The sequence below is a fragment of the Zeugodacus cucurbitae genome, chromosome 2, assembly GCF_028554725.1.
Source record: "Zeugodacus cucurbitae isolate PBARC_wt_2022May chromosome 2, idZeuCucr1.2, whole genome shotgun sequence".
NCBI lineage: Eukaryota > Metazoa > Arthropoda > Insecta > Diptera > Tephritidae > Zeugodacus > Zeugodacus cucurbitae.
The window spans coordinates 86530710-86547144 of NC_071667.1; the positions used below are offsets into that span (position 1 = coordinate 86530710).

The following is a 16435-nucleotide window of genomic DNA, read 5'->3' on the forward strand; positions in this document are numbered from 1 at the left end:
TATGTACTCGTATAAATATGTAAACGAAATTATAACAAATTAACTATAACGAAATCAAAATCAATGTAACAACAACAAAAATACCTAAACATTGCAAAACACAAATGTCAAGGAAGTAGCAGAAGAGAAGAGTAGAGGTGATAGAGGTGCCCTTGTGACCACCAGTACGCGTTACCAACATACAAGCGCCACGCGGACCGCAAGAGCTCTGAACACTAGCGCGTTCATTTCGCCAGTTTGAGGTCATCACGACAACTGAGACCCGTCTAATTGGCGCAATTACGCGCATACTTGTATTATAAAACTACGTTAAATACATATACACAAACACAAACAAGTGTGTGTGGCCAATATGATGGCAGTAGAAACTCTCTTGAGCTTATTTATGAGCAATGACTTTAACCTGCCACCGATTGACGGCGTGTTCTATAATAACCGGCCGCTGTCCGCCGAGTCGAGTGATTTGTATTCGTATAGTGGTGACTTTGGCGGTAGAGGATGAAGGGGGGATGGGGGGTAAAGTGGTGGTTGTGGTCTTGGTGATGACGCTATTGACGTGGCGTGTGTTGGTTTCGAAACGTTGCTGGTGGTGTTAGCAGTTAGTTAGTGCGCTAGTCGTCATGAAATATTGACTTGTAAAGTGTAAATCGTGCACTACTTACTTGCTGAACTGGTCGATACTCGACCCATTGGTATGTAGCTGCGGCTATCGCTATTGTCCTGTGAAAAATTAATGACATTGACATCATACGTCACCACCGAGGCCTGACGTTTGCGTATCGATTGACCGTTGTTGCCGTTATAAGCTCCGCCTCCTGCCAGTATGCTGGCACGGTGACGTCCTGCCGCCGCTGTTGTTGTGGATGTGGTTTCTGGCTCGCTGTCGTGACGTTTGAATAACGGTGAAGTCAAGTCTTTCTCATCGCCGGTGAGGAGACCACCATCACCGCCGTCGATGTCGCCATTACTGCCGCTGTGCAACGAAGTGGGCGAGAGTGTAGAGTCGAGTATGATTTCTGGTTTTGGCGACTTGCATTGCGACACTTGCGGTGCTGTTGCGTGCACGGCCAAGGCTTGTTGACTCTGCGACGTCGGCACTGGCAATGAGGTGAGTACGTCCAAGGATAATGTGGCCGTGTCACTGGTGAAGGGATTGCTTGTTGGCGAGTTATTCGGGAATGATTGCAATGTTGCTGTCGGTGGTGGAGAGAGAAAGTAGACATTTACCGTGTTGCTTAGTGCGCTTGGGAAGGCATTTGCCTTTGTTGTGGGTAGATTTTGTGCGGAATTGAAGTTTGGTGTTGCCGGTGGGGACATGAGAAAATTAGCGCTGTTCTTTGTCACCAACACCTGGTCACTGAGCGTGCTGAGACGCTGTTTAATTTGGTTTGCTGACTTGCCTGACTTGGACTCAGTGGAGTTGGACGACGAAAGGAACTTTCGATGTGGTGAATCGATGGCGGTGGTCCCCAGCTCTGCGATGGGAAAACTAAGAGAGCGGAAGAGCTCGACGAGGTCGGTGCGCGAGGTAATGAGAATATTGCTTTTCTCCGGCAGTTCAATGGCGCATTTAATGGGTTGTTCAGGAACTATAGCTTCAGTTAGTGAGGAAGGTGATAATGATGGTGGTGGCGTGGCTGGTATGTGTGGTGATTCAGTAAGACAATCGGTGTACTGCGAGAAATCATCCGAGCCACTGTACGCTACTTCGTGAGAATCTCCCAAGTCAATAAGTTGCACCGAACCATTGTGTCCGTGCGGAGAAGTGGTTATCTCGAATTCGTGGGTTCTAACTGAAGCATTGTCCTTCATAGAGTCATCAGTTTGTTCGTTCAACACATTGATATCGAGTAAAATATCAGGAGTGTTGTAGCGTGTAGCTGAACTCTCTTGACTCTCTCCCATAGTGTACGAGTAATAGATGAAGCCTGCCTCTGAGTCCGTATCACTGGGTTGGCGAGAACGCACCTCCTGTTTACGGCTCATGCCACCGTTATAACTATGTGATAACTTGCGATTACGTGACCGTCGAAAGAGTTGTGCACGATTGCTGCGTATCTCCTCGGAAGTGGCCTGGTGACGCTTCTTTTCGATAGAAAAACACTCCGTGCTTGATCGCTTCGTTTTCGCCAACAGACCTTTAAATGTGAAGCCCTTGTCTTTCCCCTTCTCTTTACCTTCTTTCACAACACCTTCTGTGAGTGATTCCAGCTGTTTTCGCTTATTTGCGGAGTCAGCCAACGTTTTGAGGAACTCCGAATCGCTTAGTGCAAATGGTTTTTTGGCGTTACCTTCACTACTGCCACTGCTACGACTGCGATTGCGACCGTTCTTCATCTTAATGAAATCACTTTCGCTATGTGCCGGGAATTTTCGGTTTCCAGGAATCTGTTGTTGTTCACTAGGTTCAGCACCGACTTGCATGTTCGCTTGTTTTTTAAAATACAAATAACTGTCTTCGATGAGACGCTTCAGTTCTTTGTTGTCCTCCGCGATTGGCAAGCACGTTGCTGGCGCTTGTAACTGCTGCTGCTTCACGCCCAAATGTATAATATTATCGCAATTGTCGGTGGTCTCACTATCATCGCTCATCATGCCAAATATCTGTTGGTATTGCTCCGAATCACCCACATTTTGTCTCACCTGTAGCTTACTGCCGGAACTTTGTCTGTGGCTGGGCGATTCCTTCGGCGAATTCTGATTGGAGTTAATTGGAGATGCGGATCTTTTCGTAATGTAAATGGATTGTTGCAGCTCTGCTAGTCCCTCTGTCCAAATATGAGGATTAAGGGTAGTACCCTCACCATTTTGTTGCTGTTGTGCCGCATGATGTAGTGCGATCATAGATGGTGCGCTGTCGGTGTGCGTGACCCGCTCGTACCGTTCCTGCTCCAAGTCCCGTAAATCGATGCTGCTGCGGCTGAGGCGACGTGGCGGAGCTGGCACTCGCAATTCATCACAGTCATCTTTCTCATCGTCCTCATCTGTGGTTTGTGGCAGTATGTCCTGCAAAGAAATTTGGCATTAAATAATATTAGAGTTGCTAATAAAAAAGGCATTTGGCATTTGCGAAATTAATAGCGTCTCTAGTGGACTAGTTAAATGGTATTTAGTGTTTTCACCTCTAAATTGCTGATCGCGCTATGTGTTTCCTCGCGCGCTATCGTGGCGCTCAGTTCGCAATCGCTTGGGTGCAAATAATTGAGGTTAGTCGAATGCTGAGTGTGGCCCATGTGTACGCTGTTTAACAAAATGTTCGAGCTGGTACGACTCAGTGCTTTACGTTGTCGCACCGCTTCTCTGTGTGAGAAAAAAAACCGACACACGGATAAGTACATAGTTAAGACTTAGAATACCCTCTGCAGCGGACACTCGACAACTTACTTGTAGATGCGCCAATACATGCAGAGCATCACGATGCCCGGTATCCAGAAGCTGACCGAACTCGAAATGATTGCGTACGCCTTGTTGACCACAAACGAGCACTGATCCGGATGCAATAAGATTTCGTGCTGGTGCTCCGCTGTGGTATACCAGCCCAGGAAGATGGGGGTGAACGATATGAGCGCCGGCAGTATCCAAACATTCGCGAGCATAAAGTAAACAGTGTGGGTCGTCATGTACAGTGGGTACTCGAGTGGGCGGACAATGGCGAAATATCTGAAAACAAGCAAAGTCAATAGTCAAGTGCTTGCAAGCATACGTTCTCGCATAGTAAACGAAGGCACAACAAGCTTTCTTTATTTGGAAGCATTTAGACGCCCCCAAACACAACTAAACGGCCGCAAATTGTGGTTGCCACTTGCGGTCGCATTTGCAGAAATCGCATTAATCATTTCATTTGCCACATCATTTCCATTTATTTCAGTTATGTGTCTGAGTGTATTTGAGTATTTATGTTATGGTGTTATTGTGTTTTTGTGTATTTAGTATTGTTTTATTTGAATGGGAGCCGAACTTCTGGGCTGGCGCTGCGCCGTCATTTATCAATAATATCTGGTACTCGTCACTCCAATAAATCACTGAACAAATATTCTAAGCATTCTCATGCCAACCTCCTTCTTGTTCCTCCCCCTTCAGGTTTTCAAAATTCCACTTTGCCGCATATTTGTTGTTGTTTGGGGCATGAGGCATCAATCGAGTTTCAGGTGCGAAATTTGCTTGTAGTGCGTTTAATTAATTTCGCTTCCTGAGACGTGTTGGAAACTTCTTTGTTGTTGGCTTATTTGCACAGCAGTTGCCATGGTCTTAAGCCGACTAAGTGCTTCGAACTCGAAGCAGCTGCATTTGGACAAACACGTGCGAGGGAGGAAATTGTAATTAACAACGAAGAGCATCTTCGTGGTTTTCACGCCGTCTGTCACAAGCTATACTCCCGTACATACATATACACGTATACACCGTTATTCCTACTGTAAATTAACACTGAAACTGATTAATGGGCACTTTGTGTGGAGTCAATTGGTTCTTGACATGAAACAGCCGATTAAGAATTGAGCTTGAAACAAAAGCAAATACACTGTCTCAAGCGATGAGTGAATATTCCAGCTATTTAAGTGAAAGACAAGGTTTTCGAACAAAGTAAGCGTCGTGATTCATGTCGAGATGTGTTCTGGAGTAGACGAAGAATACATTAAGTATCATTGATATATGTACATACATGATTTTAATAATATATTTATAATTATTTCAACTTCATATTTCTTTCCTAGTTAAAGACGTCTTATATAGCGAATATTTATATTTATTATGTATATGTATGTGTGAGCTGTTGCCTATGGCGCAGTCCACCACTTGGTTCGGCTTAATTAAAGTCATTAAAATGTAAAATAATCACCAACCAATTGTGCATAAAGTAATTGAATGAAAACAATAACAATGCGAAGATATTATATTATTTGCATTATGACTGCGCCGAGTTGTAATTTATATATGTACATCGGCGTACTTACCGATCAACGGAGATACAGCACAAATGCAAAATGCTCGCTGTGGAGAAGTACACGTCCAGGCTGTTGTACACATTGCACATGAAGCGGCCGAACATCCATTTGCCATCGGACAGCTCGACCGTCGCGTTAAATGTCATCGCACACAACGCCACCAACATGTCCGCCATGGCCAACGAGACGACGAAATAATTCGTGATAACGCTGCAAGGAGAGCAGAGATGAAAGGTAAACAAACACGTGTGTAAATGCCTACATATTTACGAGTATTTGCTGGTACATAACCTACAAATGTTGGCTTGCATGCTCGAGTATTTATGTCTCTTTAAATGTCAGCGAAACTCGAATAGGCGCGCTTTTTAAAGAGCAGCCGGTGCATGGAAACGCAAGCTTACAGTGGCACATTTCCTTTCTTTCTATATACTAAGTGTTTGTGTGTGAGTGTTTGTGAGAATAAATTATATTCGAGTGCATTATTCTATTCTATTCTAGAACATATAGGCAATTTGAGTGCGTAGGTTCTATTCAAGGTCGCCAATGCAGTCTCTGCGGGCAACATAGAGCCAGAAATAGCAAAAATAATTATAAAGAATGAGAATAGAATGAAACTGGAAAAATGAGAAGGTGCAGACTTTACTTCTTCGTGCCTTCTATTCACCATCATTACGTGATTATACTAGTATTTCATATTGTAATGTATGCAGTTTTGCCGATGGGAGTTGGCTTTAATTATCTATCTATATTCAATGGCTATTTATATTTTAAAATAATATTAAATTCTTAAAAAAATAGCTAAGGTCTCTTAAAGAAACTTATAGTCGAGTTTTACAAATCTAATCTTGATCTAAGCTAAAGCTGTGTTCCATTCAGATTTCGTGAGTGAGTTTGGTTCGTTCTTTATCATCGCAACATTCTCTTATCTCTTTATGTATGTATCTCTAAGCCTCTTAAAGTGGAGCAGAATTTTAGAAAATTCAATTCACTGATACCAACAATCTGCTATCATATACATAATTATACTGTTCCAACCAAACTCGGCCGCGCTCCCACTTATTTTCTAAGACTTTGATTATTATGTGCTCATTTCGCATCGGCGCTAAGTTGATGCCATCGTACATTTTGCTTTAGCCTTCTTTTTACTTCCTTATTATTGTTTACTGGACGTCTTGCAAGTTTTTAACCCTGTCTTTCCGTCCGACGACTGGCGGCGCTTCTACGCATCAGTGGAGGTCGCCTGTGCGCCACGGCGCATACTTTACCGCTTGCCGTCGCTGCCGTTGGTGTTTGTGTAAATGCAAGTTAATGAGGTCGTAAGTAAAATGATGAAGTGGAAGGTTATTTACAGTTCACTGCAGGCAAAAGGCAAGCGGAGATGTGCGGCATCCATCGCCAAGCCGCGTGGAAGGCTACGGCTTGCTTGCTTGTGAGTGAGCGGTAGAATTTTAAATTTATACTCGAGAGCATTTTTATTTATTGAAGTACGAAGAGTGCATTCAGTCAAAGGGAAGTCTAATGGCAAATAAAATTTTTGCATTGTTAAGGATCTTTTGTTGTTTTTTGTTGAAGGTATAAAATACACCTCAGGTTTGGTATGGTATCCCCTCACAACCAGATTCTCAACTACATTTCAGTGGATGGTTCTCAAGTGTCGAGGCCAACCCGATAAGACTCAACTCTGTGGGCATATGGTCGTTGAATTGAACCATGCATTATTGTAATTGCGCAAGGATTTACCGTTGTTTCCTTATTTCCTCTCCATATCCGCTTACTTACATCAATTACGTGCCACTTAGTCTACTTACCGTAATTTGCGATTGCGGCGCACTGAAATGATGACCAAGGCATTGCCCAGCACCGCTGCCGAGATAATCAGAGCAAATATGAAACCTTTCACAATGAATATCGACAGACTCAGCCATTTATCCCTGTTGTTTTGCGCGACGATATCGCTGATGTTGAGTACCGTTAAGTTGACGCTGTCGTTGGTTTTGTTGCTGTCATACAGGCTGCCATTGTAACTCTCCGTGAACGAGTCGTTGAACATCAATGCATTGAAAGTCGCTTCTGCTTCGCCGAGGGTGGTGGCCAGCACTGTAGCCGTTGTTGTTATCGTCGCTGCAGCCACATAAGCATTGTCGCCGTTATATATCGCGTTTCTTTTGACGGTCGTCGGCGAGGATGCATCCGTGTCGGTTGGCGTGCTGGCGGACGCTGTTGTCGTTGTTATTGCAATGGACGTCGGCTCGAAGTTAGTCGCGATTGCTGTGTGAGCTGTTGCCGCTGCTGCCGCAATCACAGCGGTTGCTGATGCCTCGGTCGTCGCGTAATCGCTGATATTCCGGGTCGCCCGGTGAGTGGGCGCTGCACTCGACGTCGTTGGGACTGTGAAGTCTTGCGTTGCGGCCGGATGGCCGAGGCAAGTGATGACAGCCAAGCTGGCTGCGATTGTGGTCGCTACGCTATTGCGTCGACTACCACTGCAGGTGTAGTTGGCATTGTTGTTGTTGATTTCTTTGTTGTAACCTCTGCTGGTACTGCTGCTAACCGCCGGCTTAGCTGCAGTGTTTGTGCACATCGTGCGTCTCGCAGAGGCCGTTTATACCTCGTGCTAACGCTTCAGTTCCGCTTTGCCGTTGACTTAGTGGTCGAAACTGTCACTGATAGTGGAGCTGTGGCGTTTAGCGGTTTTATTGGTCCGGTTCTCATGGATCGTTGTCCGTGACTGTGTTGGTGCATGGAATTGTGGGCGTTTATATTTAGGAGAATGTTATTGGTGTATTCTTTATAATTCCTTTTTTGGACTTTGGTATTCGTCTCACTACTGTTCTACGCCTCGATTGACTGCAGGTTTAATTGCCATGTAGCTGTAATTTATCTACCTTAAATTTACTGGATATTTGTAGAATTGCTAGATTTCTTCTGTCTACTAACTCTCTGTTTCCAATTTTTCCGCAATTTACTTGCCTTTTCCTCTTTCCTCGCTGACAATGCCGAATTCAGTGGTTGTTTTTGTTGCTGGTTGAAAATTGCTTTTATTGCTGTTTTTGTTGTTGTCTTCAGTAGTGAAAATGGCATTGAGTGGATTTTGGGTCAGCAATTTATCGTTCGGCCCTTCGGTCGTTGCTTCATGTCCCAGCGGCATTGGCGTTCTCACTTTCAGTTGCAGCAGATGTGACAGTTGCAATTGCAGATTCAACATTGTTCTTATTGTGGCAGTCATCAGGAAATTCTGCAGCATCCAACTTGCCAACAATGTCATTGTCAACCAAGTGGTAAGTTCTGTTGCTGGGTGGCTTGGTCAGCAACAGTTTCGTCCCCCACCCACACCAACAATCACCGCTGCGTTTATTGTTGTTGTAATTTTTGTTGATTGCCTTAGAGCACGATAATGTTGATCATCAGATTTTCACTTTTCATCCTTTTGTAACGGTTGCCAATCACACATCACGACGTGCCTTGGCATTCCAAAGCAGCACAGTATCTGGTTCGGGTGAGCCCGTCAAGGACACGGTCGTCCACGCCACTCACCACCAAGTGCTGTGCTGATTTTCGGCTCACCCTCCTACTCAGCAACAGCAGCTTGGGGTGCCTGTAACTGTCGACGGCAAAATCTGCAAATAAGTCACTTGTCGACGTCGTCAAATACTGATTATCCGTTTTTAATTAAACGCCAGCAAAAATCTGAAACGGAAATTAAAAAGGACGTGAATTAGCGAAAGCAGAAGGAAATGAGGAATAAGCTGTGACGAAGCGTTTTTTTGTTGTTAATCAAGCGATTTCGGTACAATATTCGGTGGCTCTTCAGTCGAGTGTATGTGTATGGGTGCGAGTGTATGTTTGTATTTTATATTGTGCAAATCTTTATTGAAAAATGTATGATATGTGCATACATGACACTATACATATATGAGTATGTATCTATGGGCGATATTGAAAATCGATATATTTTGTTATTTTGACATCCTCGACAGCCCTATTTATCTTAATTAATGTTGATCTTAACATTTTTTTTTTGAATATTTTTGGAAAATATTTTAAGAGTTACAACAACCAATCAACTCTCTTATAAACTTTTTTCCAGCCGCCAAATATAAGGAATCCCGCTCTGCAGATTAGTTTATAGAAGACATTCCACTAAGAGTTGTGAAATACAAACTTAAATTTAAATATCTACCTCTAGACCCACTTTAATACTTTCAAGAACTAAAACTTAGGTTAAGCCCGAACGCAAAGTAAAGGGTGATCCATTCAACACAGAAAATTCAAACTTGATGGGGAATGTTTATTATCATTCGAAAGTACATTCTGTGGCATTTATTTTTTAAAGATTATCTCTTTCACATGATCCATCGGTTCAGTCCAATTTTCGATCACTCGTTCGAGCATTTCGACCGGCAACTGGCGAAAGACACGGGTTACGTTGCTACAAGGCCTGACTCTAAACGGGATTGTCCTCATAGACTTTACACATCCCACAGGAAAAATTCTAACGATGTGATTTCACACGACCTTGGCGGTCAATCGACCGGCCCAAAACGCCGAGATCACGAGCTTCATTTTCAAGCATCAAATAGTCGGTTATCATAGCGCGATATCGTGTACACTCTTAGCAAACGGCTGCTATATTTTCTTCACTGCATGCTGCACCTGGTCTATTCGGTCGAATGAATGCGGGTTTTAAAATGGGTGATGGTGTTGCGAATAGTATGCTCAATAGGTCTATTATGTTGATCATAAGTTGAGCGAAGCGCGCGAAAAACATTGTTTACAGAACTTGAATTTTCGTAATTAAGTTGGACAATTTGTAAACGTAAAATAGGCTATTGTAACTCTACTTGGATCACCCGATATTATTAGAAAGTAACGCAGAATCACTCTTGCCAACAGGTGCTTCTTTGGACTGAGTAGGCAATAAAGTCCTCTCTCGACGAACCAAAATCAAACTCTATAAGTCGCTCATTATTCCCGTCCTGATGTATGGCGCTGAAGCGTGGACGATGACAACATCCGATGAGACGACTCTTGGGGTTTTCGAGAGAAAGGTTTTGCGCAAGATTTATGGTCCTGTAAACATTGGCAACGGCGAATACCGCAGACGATGGAACGATGAGCTGTACGATTTATACGACGACATTGACATAGTTCAGCGAATAAAAAGACAGCGGCTACGCTGGCTAGGTCATGTTGTACGGATGGAAGAAAACACTCCAGCTCTGAAAGTATTCGATGCAGTACCCGCTGGAGGAAGCCGCGGAAGAGGACGACCTCCACTCCGGTGGAAGGATCAAGTGGAAAGTGACCTGTCTTCACTTGGAGTTTCCAGTTGGCGCCAAAAAGCAAACAGGAGAAAGAAGTGGCGCGCTCTGGTGGATTCGGCTATAATCGCTTAAAGCGGTTCCTACGCCAACTATATATATATATATATATATATATTCTACGATCTCATGATAATTTTAATTTTTCCTGCTCCGAAGTGGGCAGGCGTAATGGATACCTGTATGACACATATGTACATATATACCCACATAAGTCTCTTACGAGACTTTGCTGTCACTTTTATTAAAATTGAGTCTCGAAAGAATATTGGGAAGGAACGGTCGCATTTCACGCGCTCTCCATTCATTTGTTTATTGCCCGCATCCCGCTTGTCAAATCACATTCAAATCCGGTGGAAGGATCAAGTGGAAAGTGACCTGTCTTCACTTGGAGTTTCCAGTTGGCGCCAAAAAGCAAACAGGAGAAAGAAGTGGCGCGCTCTGGTGGATTCGGCTATAATCGCTTAAAGCGGTTCCTACGCCAACTATATATATATATATATATATATTCTACGATCTCATGATAATTTTAATTTTTCCTGCTCCGAAGTGGGCAGGCGTAATGGATACCTGTATGACACATATGTACATATATACCCACATAAGTCTCTTACGAGACTTTGCTGTCACTTTTATTAAAATTGAGTCTCGAAAGAATATTGGGAAGGAACGGTCGCATTTCACGCGCTCTCCATTCATTTGTTTATTGCCCGCATCCCGCTTGTCAAATCACATTCAAATCCGGTGGAAGGATCAAGTGGAAAGTGACCTGTCTTCACTTGGAGTTTCCAGTTGGCGCCAAAAAGCAAACAGGAGAAAGAAGTGGCGCGCTCTGGTGGATTCGGCTATAATCGCTTAAAGCGGTTCCTACGCCAACTATATATATATATATATATATATTCTACGATCTCATGATAATTTTAATTTTTCCTGCTCCGAAGTGGGCAGGCGTAATGGATACCTGTATGACACATATGTACATATATACCCACATAAGTCTCTTACGAGACTTTGCTGTCACTTTTATTAAAATTGAGTCTCGAAAGAATATTGGGAAGGAACGGTCGCATTTCACGCGCTCTCCATTCATTTGTTTATTGCCCGCATCCCGCTTGTCAAATCACATTCAAATCCGGTGGAAGGATCAAGTGGAAAGTGACCTGTCTTCACTTGGAGTTTCCAGTTGGCGCCAAAAAGCAAACAGGAGAAAGAAGTGGCGCGCTCTGGTGGATTCGGCTATAATCGCTTAAAGCGGTTCCTACGCCAACTATATATATATATATATATATATTCTACGATCTCATGATAATTTTAATTTTTCCTGCTCCGAAGTGGGCAGGCGTAATGGATACCTGTATGACACATATGTACATATATACCCACATAAGTCTCTTACGAGACTTTGCTGTCACTTTTATTAAAATTGAGTCTCGAAAGAATATTGGGAAGGAACGGTCGCATTTCACGCGCTCTCCATTCATTTGTTTATTGCCCGCATCCCGCTTGTCAAATCACATTCATTAGACATTTATAAAATCATAGAATATTCACGCAAGTACAACAATAATTGCGCTAAGAGGCAATTACCAACAATGCTTGAGTGGGATTTGTTGTGATTTCTGCAAGCAATTTGAAATACCGTTTGATTCGCTTTGAAATGCAAATGTAACTAAAGTAATCCGGAGACAAATATTAAAGAGAAATGAAACAAATTCTGTCAACAAATGAACAATGCATAGTGGGAGCCGTACAAGTGCCCGCGTGCCCGTGTGCCCGACCCGGCGAATCCGACATCAAATGTAAACAATACACCAATCGCAGCAACGGTGCGGTGGCGGGGAATGAAGTAGTGACATTCGCCTGGGAATTGACGTGCTAATGCCAACGTAAACGAGGCGCATGCGGCGGGGGTAATCAAAGCGGCTAATAAAGGAACGGTAGAGTGTTAACACACAGTACACACACGCAGTGCTGCATTCGAGCAGCTGGAGCGAGAACAAGTGGTTAAGTGAGCAAGTTAAAGGATTACGGTAAAATAAATATGTAAATGAGTGAAATACTTTAGAAAGCAGAGTAAATGTAAATAAAAGGTTGATGTCGTAAGTGAAAGGCAGGTACTTCGTATAATTACATGTTAATGATGATGGAAAATGAATAACTAAAATTACAATATAGGGATAATTACTCTAAGTATATTTCTTTTATGAAAGTTAGAAAGATTTTTTTAATTTTTCTTTCAACTTTTCAAGTGTTCAACTTCCAAACTTAAGTACTTCATTGACTATTTATTTGGATATACATATATGTGTATTGTATATACCGATCCAAATGTTCCAAAGGGATATATACATTTTTGAGATCGGTCTAAAATAGCATATAGTATGTCTTAATAAGCGATAACTTTCCATCCATTGAATAATGAAAGTGGCATATGTGGACTGCAGAAGTTCCAAGAAATTTCAGATAATTCCGCGAATTCGATGTTGAACTGAAAAAAATATTAAAAATTAAACACTTGGTATAGTCATACTGAAAGATAATGCTTCGGTTTGGCCCGATTACTTTAAAATCAAGTTTCCTAGTTTCTGTATTGGACTGCAGATATCTCTTTTATTAAATGCCGAGCAAGCAAGCAAGAGCTGCTGACATACAAAATTGTCACCAGTGAGCTACAAAATATAACGGTCTGCGGCAATGAATGCAAATATTTTGCATTTTCAACGATCACATCTGTGTTGTTGTTGTAGATCCAAGAAACAGGCTTTCAATGTTTCTAAAGCTCACAGGTGAAAAGCTACTGTTGCTGCTTCCTGTTGTTGATACTATTTGCACCGTTATGTGCAATAGCAGCATAAAATAATACAGAATGCAGAAAAGTGCTAGTTGGCCAGCGAATGAGTACAATGTGTAGAATATTGCAGACCAATTGCATAAACACATATACAAACAGACGCGCATTTAAATAGTTTATTATGTGTGAACGCATCTGCTGGTAGATACATATGTATGTATGTATGAATAACAGTTATCACTGCTGACCTCACATGCCAATTATCGTAGACGATTGTACGTGAGTAGGCGTGCGGCAATGTGTGTGTGTGGCAGCATAACAATTACAAATACCGTTGGATATATATCTGTATGTACACCGTTTTGATTTGACAACGTACATATGAATGTCTTCTGGGGATACTAGACTGTCACGACCAGACTATATATCAGTGCGTCCATTTAGAACAATGTAACGGTGCTTCGTATTTACATATATATGTATGCACAAGTATCTGCCTTGTGTGTGTTGCACTTCACTTATGTGTAAATATGCAGACGTTTTAGATTTCTTGTGTGCGTGCGTGCGTGTGCAGTTGTAAGCCAACATTTGCATACTTACAGGCGCATACACGAGGCATTTAAATATCTACAAATACATGTGTAACTGTTTGTCTGACTACTTAAGCGTCTGACATGCCGGGCTTCGAAGCTCTCGGTCAATCCGCTCACGTACTGGTTGACCATAACAAACAGCTGCTACAATGAGCTTCCCCCGCCACCGCACCTACACACACACTTGGCTGCCACGACCACATTGGGTTATTGTTTCGAATGTTGCTACAGATTTCTTTTGCTCGAAATAAATGCGCACGTAAATATCGAAATGGAAATGGAAATGTTCTGCAGACTCTTCTCTGTTCGGGCAGTCGGTGAAGCTTGTGTGTCAGCAAATCCTTCTTGGCGCTTACAATTTTCCATAATGATGATTGCATTTGCCATTATCAGTGCTTACGCTGACCATTTCCATAGCGAGTCGGGCCTGTCAATGGCTGCCATTTAGCACTGGTGAATGGAAATCGGTACGAAAACATAAGAAATTCTTACTTTACTTTGCTGTTGCAACGCTCACAATTATCTCTGGCCGTCAACTGGCCGGCGCATAATCCGTGACTTAATGGCTGACTAATGGGCGATTTACAAGCTTACGCTCTCCATGCAATCGCACAATATTACCACTGAGTTCAATGCCATTCATCGGAACCAGGCTATTGAAAGAGCTTTAAGAGCTTTTAATTTCAGTCTGACATTGCTAAGCTCGACATTAGTTGTCCAGATATTTATTGAAAAGACAAAGAGGGTATCAAGAGGCCTCGTTGCATTGGTTGCAAGGAGTTGGAGGTTGAGTTACTCCCGTTCTTTAGATTCTTAAATCTGCAACTGTTAGAAGGATATCCATTTGATAGTACCACCATAGTCATGGATATAGATAGAATAGCATATATTCTATTCTATTAATATGGCGTCTATTGCAATTCGCTATTCACTTTTATTTATTTCACAAAAACTGTGTCCAATTGTATACATTGGCTTAGTCATAGTGAACATACTAAAGAGGTAGAGTTAGACTTTCACTTATCCAAGCCTTGTGTGCCTCAATATGAATAAGTATTTGTTTATCAGCTTGACTTCCCAATTTAATTTAGGGAATTTTTGCAAATTTTCGTAAAATAATTATTTGGAACAACCAAAAATGCTAAATCACGATTTGTCATTGGACAGCTTCAGCTTTTCTAGATGACAAGGCATTTGTTCATATAAGTACATATATACAGATATAAACATATGTTTATGATGTCAAAATCTACTCGTCAAAGCGACTATAAATTATGGCTGCCACAACTGTGGTGGCAATAGTAGTCATTGGTGATTGCAAGTACCAACATACGCAGAGATTCTTCGATAGTCGTGAAATTCCGCTTAAAAACCATAAATACGCCATGGGTCAGCGCAGTGTTCTCGTGATGATGCTATTCGCCGCTTACTGTTACACGATTTGCAGCGCCAAGTTGCTGGAGCCGATCGACTACCAGGTTAGTATGCTTTAGAGGCCAATTAAGAGGGCACACATTTTAAGCTCAGTCATATAATTCCAGGGCGACCTGTTTCTTGGTGTAAAGAGTCAGCAGCCCCATAAACGCTACCAAAACAGCGAACCGAGCGAGTTGAACGCCATTCAGGGGAAAAACGAGAATGGAGACGTATTTGACGAGCTGCAAGCCGATGTTTACGAAAACTTAGTGCGTCTCGTTAAAGGTTGGTGGGCCACAGTATTATCTTTTCTATAGCTTTTTTTATGTTCAACTGCGTATATCTTTTAGAAATGCAAAAGGATCACGAACGCTTGTCAATCCGTTATAAACCGAATTTGGGCAAACGCTCGCAGTTGTACAAATAGAATGCTTTCTCTGGTTCAGAGTGACGCTCTATAATTCGACTTGAAGATTCCGGAATAACTTGAGATGGAGAATGCACATTCGTAGTCCAATATTATACTAGCGATAGTAGTAGTAGTAAGTCTTTGTAAAATCAAAATGTAAAAAGTGTTTAAGTGATGGTTCCATAAAATGTATCGATGGTTTTAGTTTGAGAGTTTGAGTGTTTGAAATATCTCTAAAATAAATTGAAATATATAATCTACATGTTGCAACATTTACACAATATCTTTTCGCACAAGAGTCGCACTTGTCTTGAAACTAAAGAATGTACGAGTATGCAGTTGGGAGGGAAACCAAGGGTTTTTCTTTCTTTCTTTTTTGTTCTTAGGAGGAATCTATTTTCTTAAAGCAGTTCCGAAATGAAACAGCTTTTCCTAAAATCCGTCAACCAAGCTCGCATACTTATGACAAATAGATAGAGGTGCTGATAGCTCCACTAGCTTCTATATCGTATGTGTGCGAGCTCTTGCGTGGGCATATAACATAATTGTGGCAATTTGCATAAACGAACCTACTTACATATTTGACTCACACAAAGTGAAAAAACGTATGAAGTCAGTGAAAATGTGTGAAAAAGAGCACAATCAGCGCCCAGCGGTGTATATAAATATAGCAGCACTGCACCTACACACATACCAGGAATTATATTAGAAGCTATGTTGTTGTACTAAACTGGGCTCAGTTGGCATGATTCGAAGAATTTCTCTCACACTTTCACATATTCTCCATATTCTCTGTCTCCCTTGTTTGCGCATTATTTTTTGCAACTCGTGGATCAACGATGTCCTGCGGCGCATTTCAACACCCCGGCGACAAATTGACATTAATCACTATTGTTGCGGGATGATGTTGTTTGACTGTCCACAAATATTTGTTGTTGCCACTGTTCTTGTTAGCCATACTG

At 42.2% G+C, this 16435-nt stretch overlaps 2 protein-coding genes across 3 annotated transcripts in view; one reads left to right on the forward strand and one right to left on the reverse strand.

Moving 5' to 3' along the window:
• The window catches only part of LOC105214389 (octopamine receptor beta-3R), a 65037-nt gene that overhangs the window by 6971 nt on the left and 41631 nt on the right, over positions 1-16435 (reverse strand). For both annotated transcript variants that reach the window (XM_029041739.2, XM_011187773.3), the window contains exons 3-7: positions 6752-8630; positions 4953-5153; positions 3385-3660; positions 3123-3300; positions 663-3006 (exon numbers count right to left, since the gene is read on the reverse strand). In XM_029041739.2, coding sequence (XP_028897572.2) covers positions 663-3006; positions 3123-3300; positions 3385-3660; positions 4953-5153; positions 6752-7524 — 3772 coding nt within the window. In that variant the 5' untranslated portion in view covers positions 7525-8630. The remainder of the gene's footprint in view (positions 1-662; positions 3007-3122; positions 3301-3384; positions 3661-4952; positions 5154-6751; positions 8631-16435) is intronic.
• On the forward strand, positions 14589-15734 carry LOC105214372 (uncharacterized). The gene is made up of 3 exons (XM_011187752.3): positions 14589-15126; positions 15190-15349; positions 15415-15734. The coding sequence occupies exons 1-3, from the start codon at positions 14923-14925 to the stop codon at positions 15489-15491; spliced, it is 441 nt and encodes a 146-aa protein (XP_011186054.3). The 5' UTR covers positions 14589-14922; the 3' UTR covers positions 15492-15734.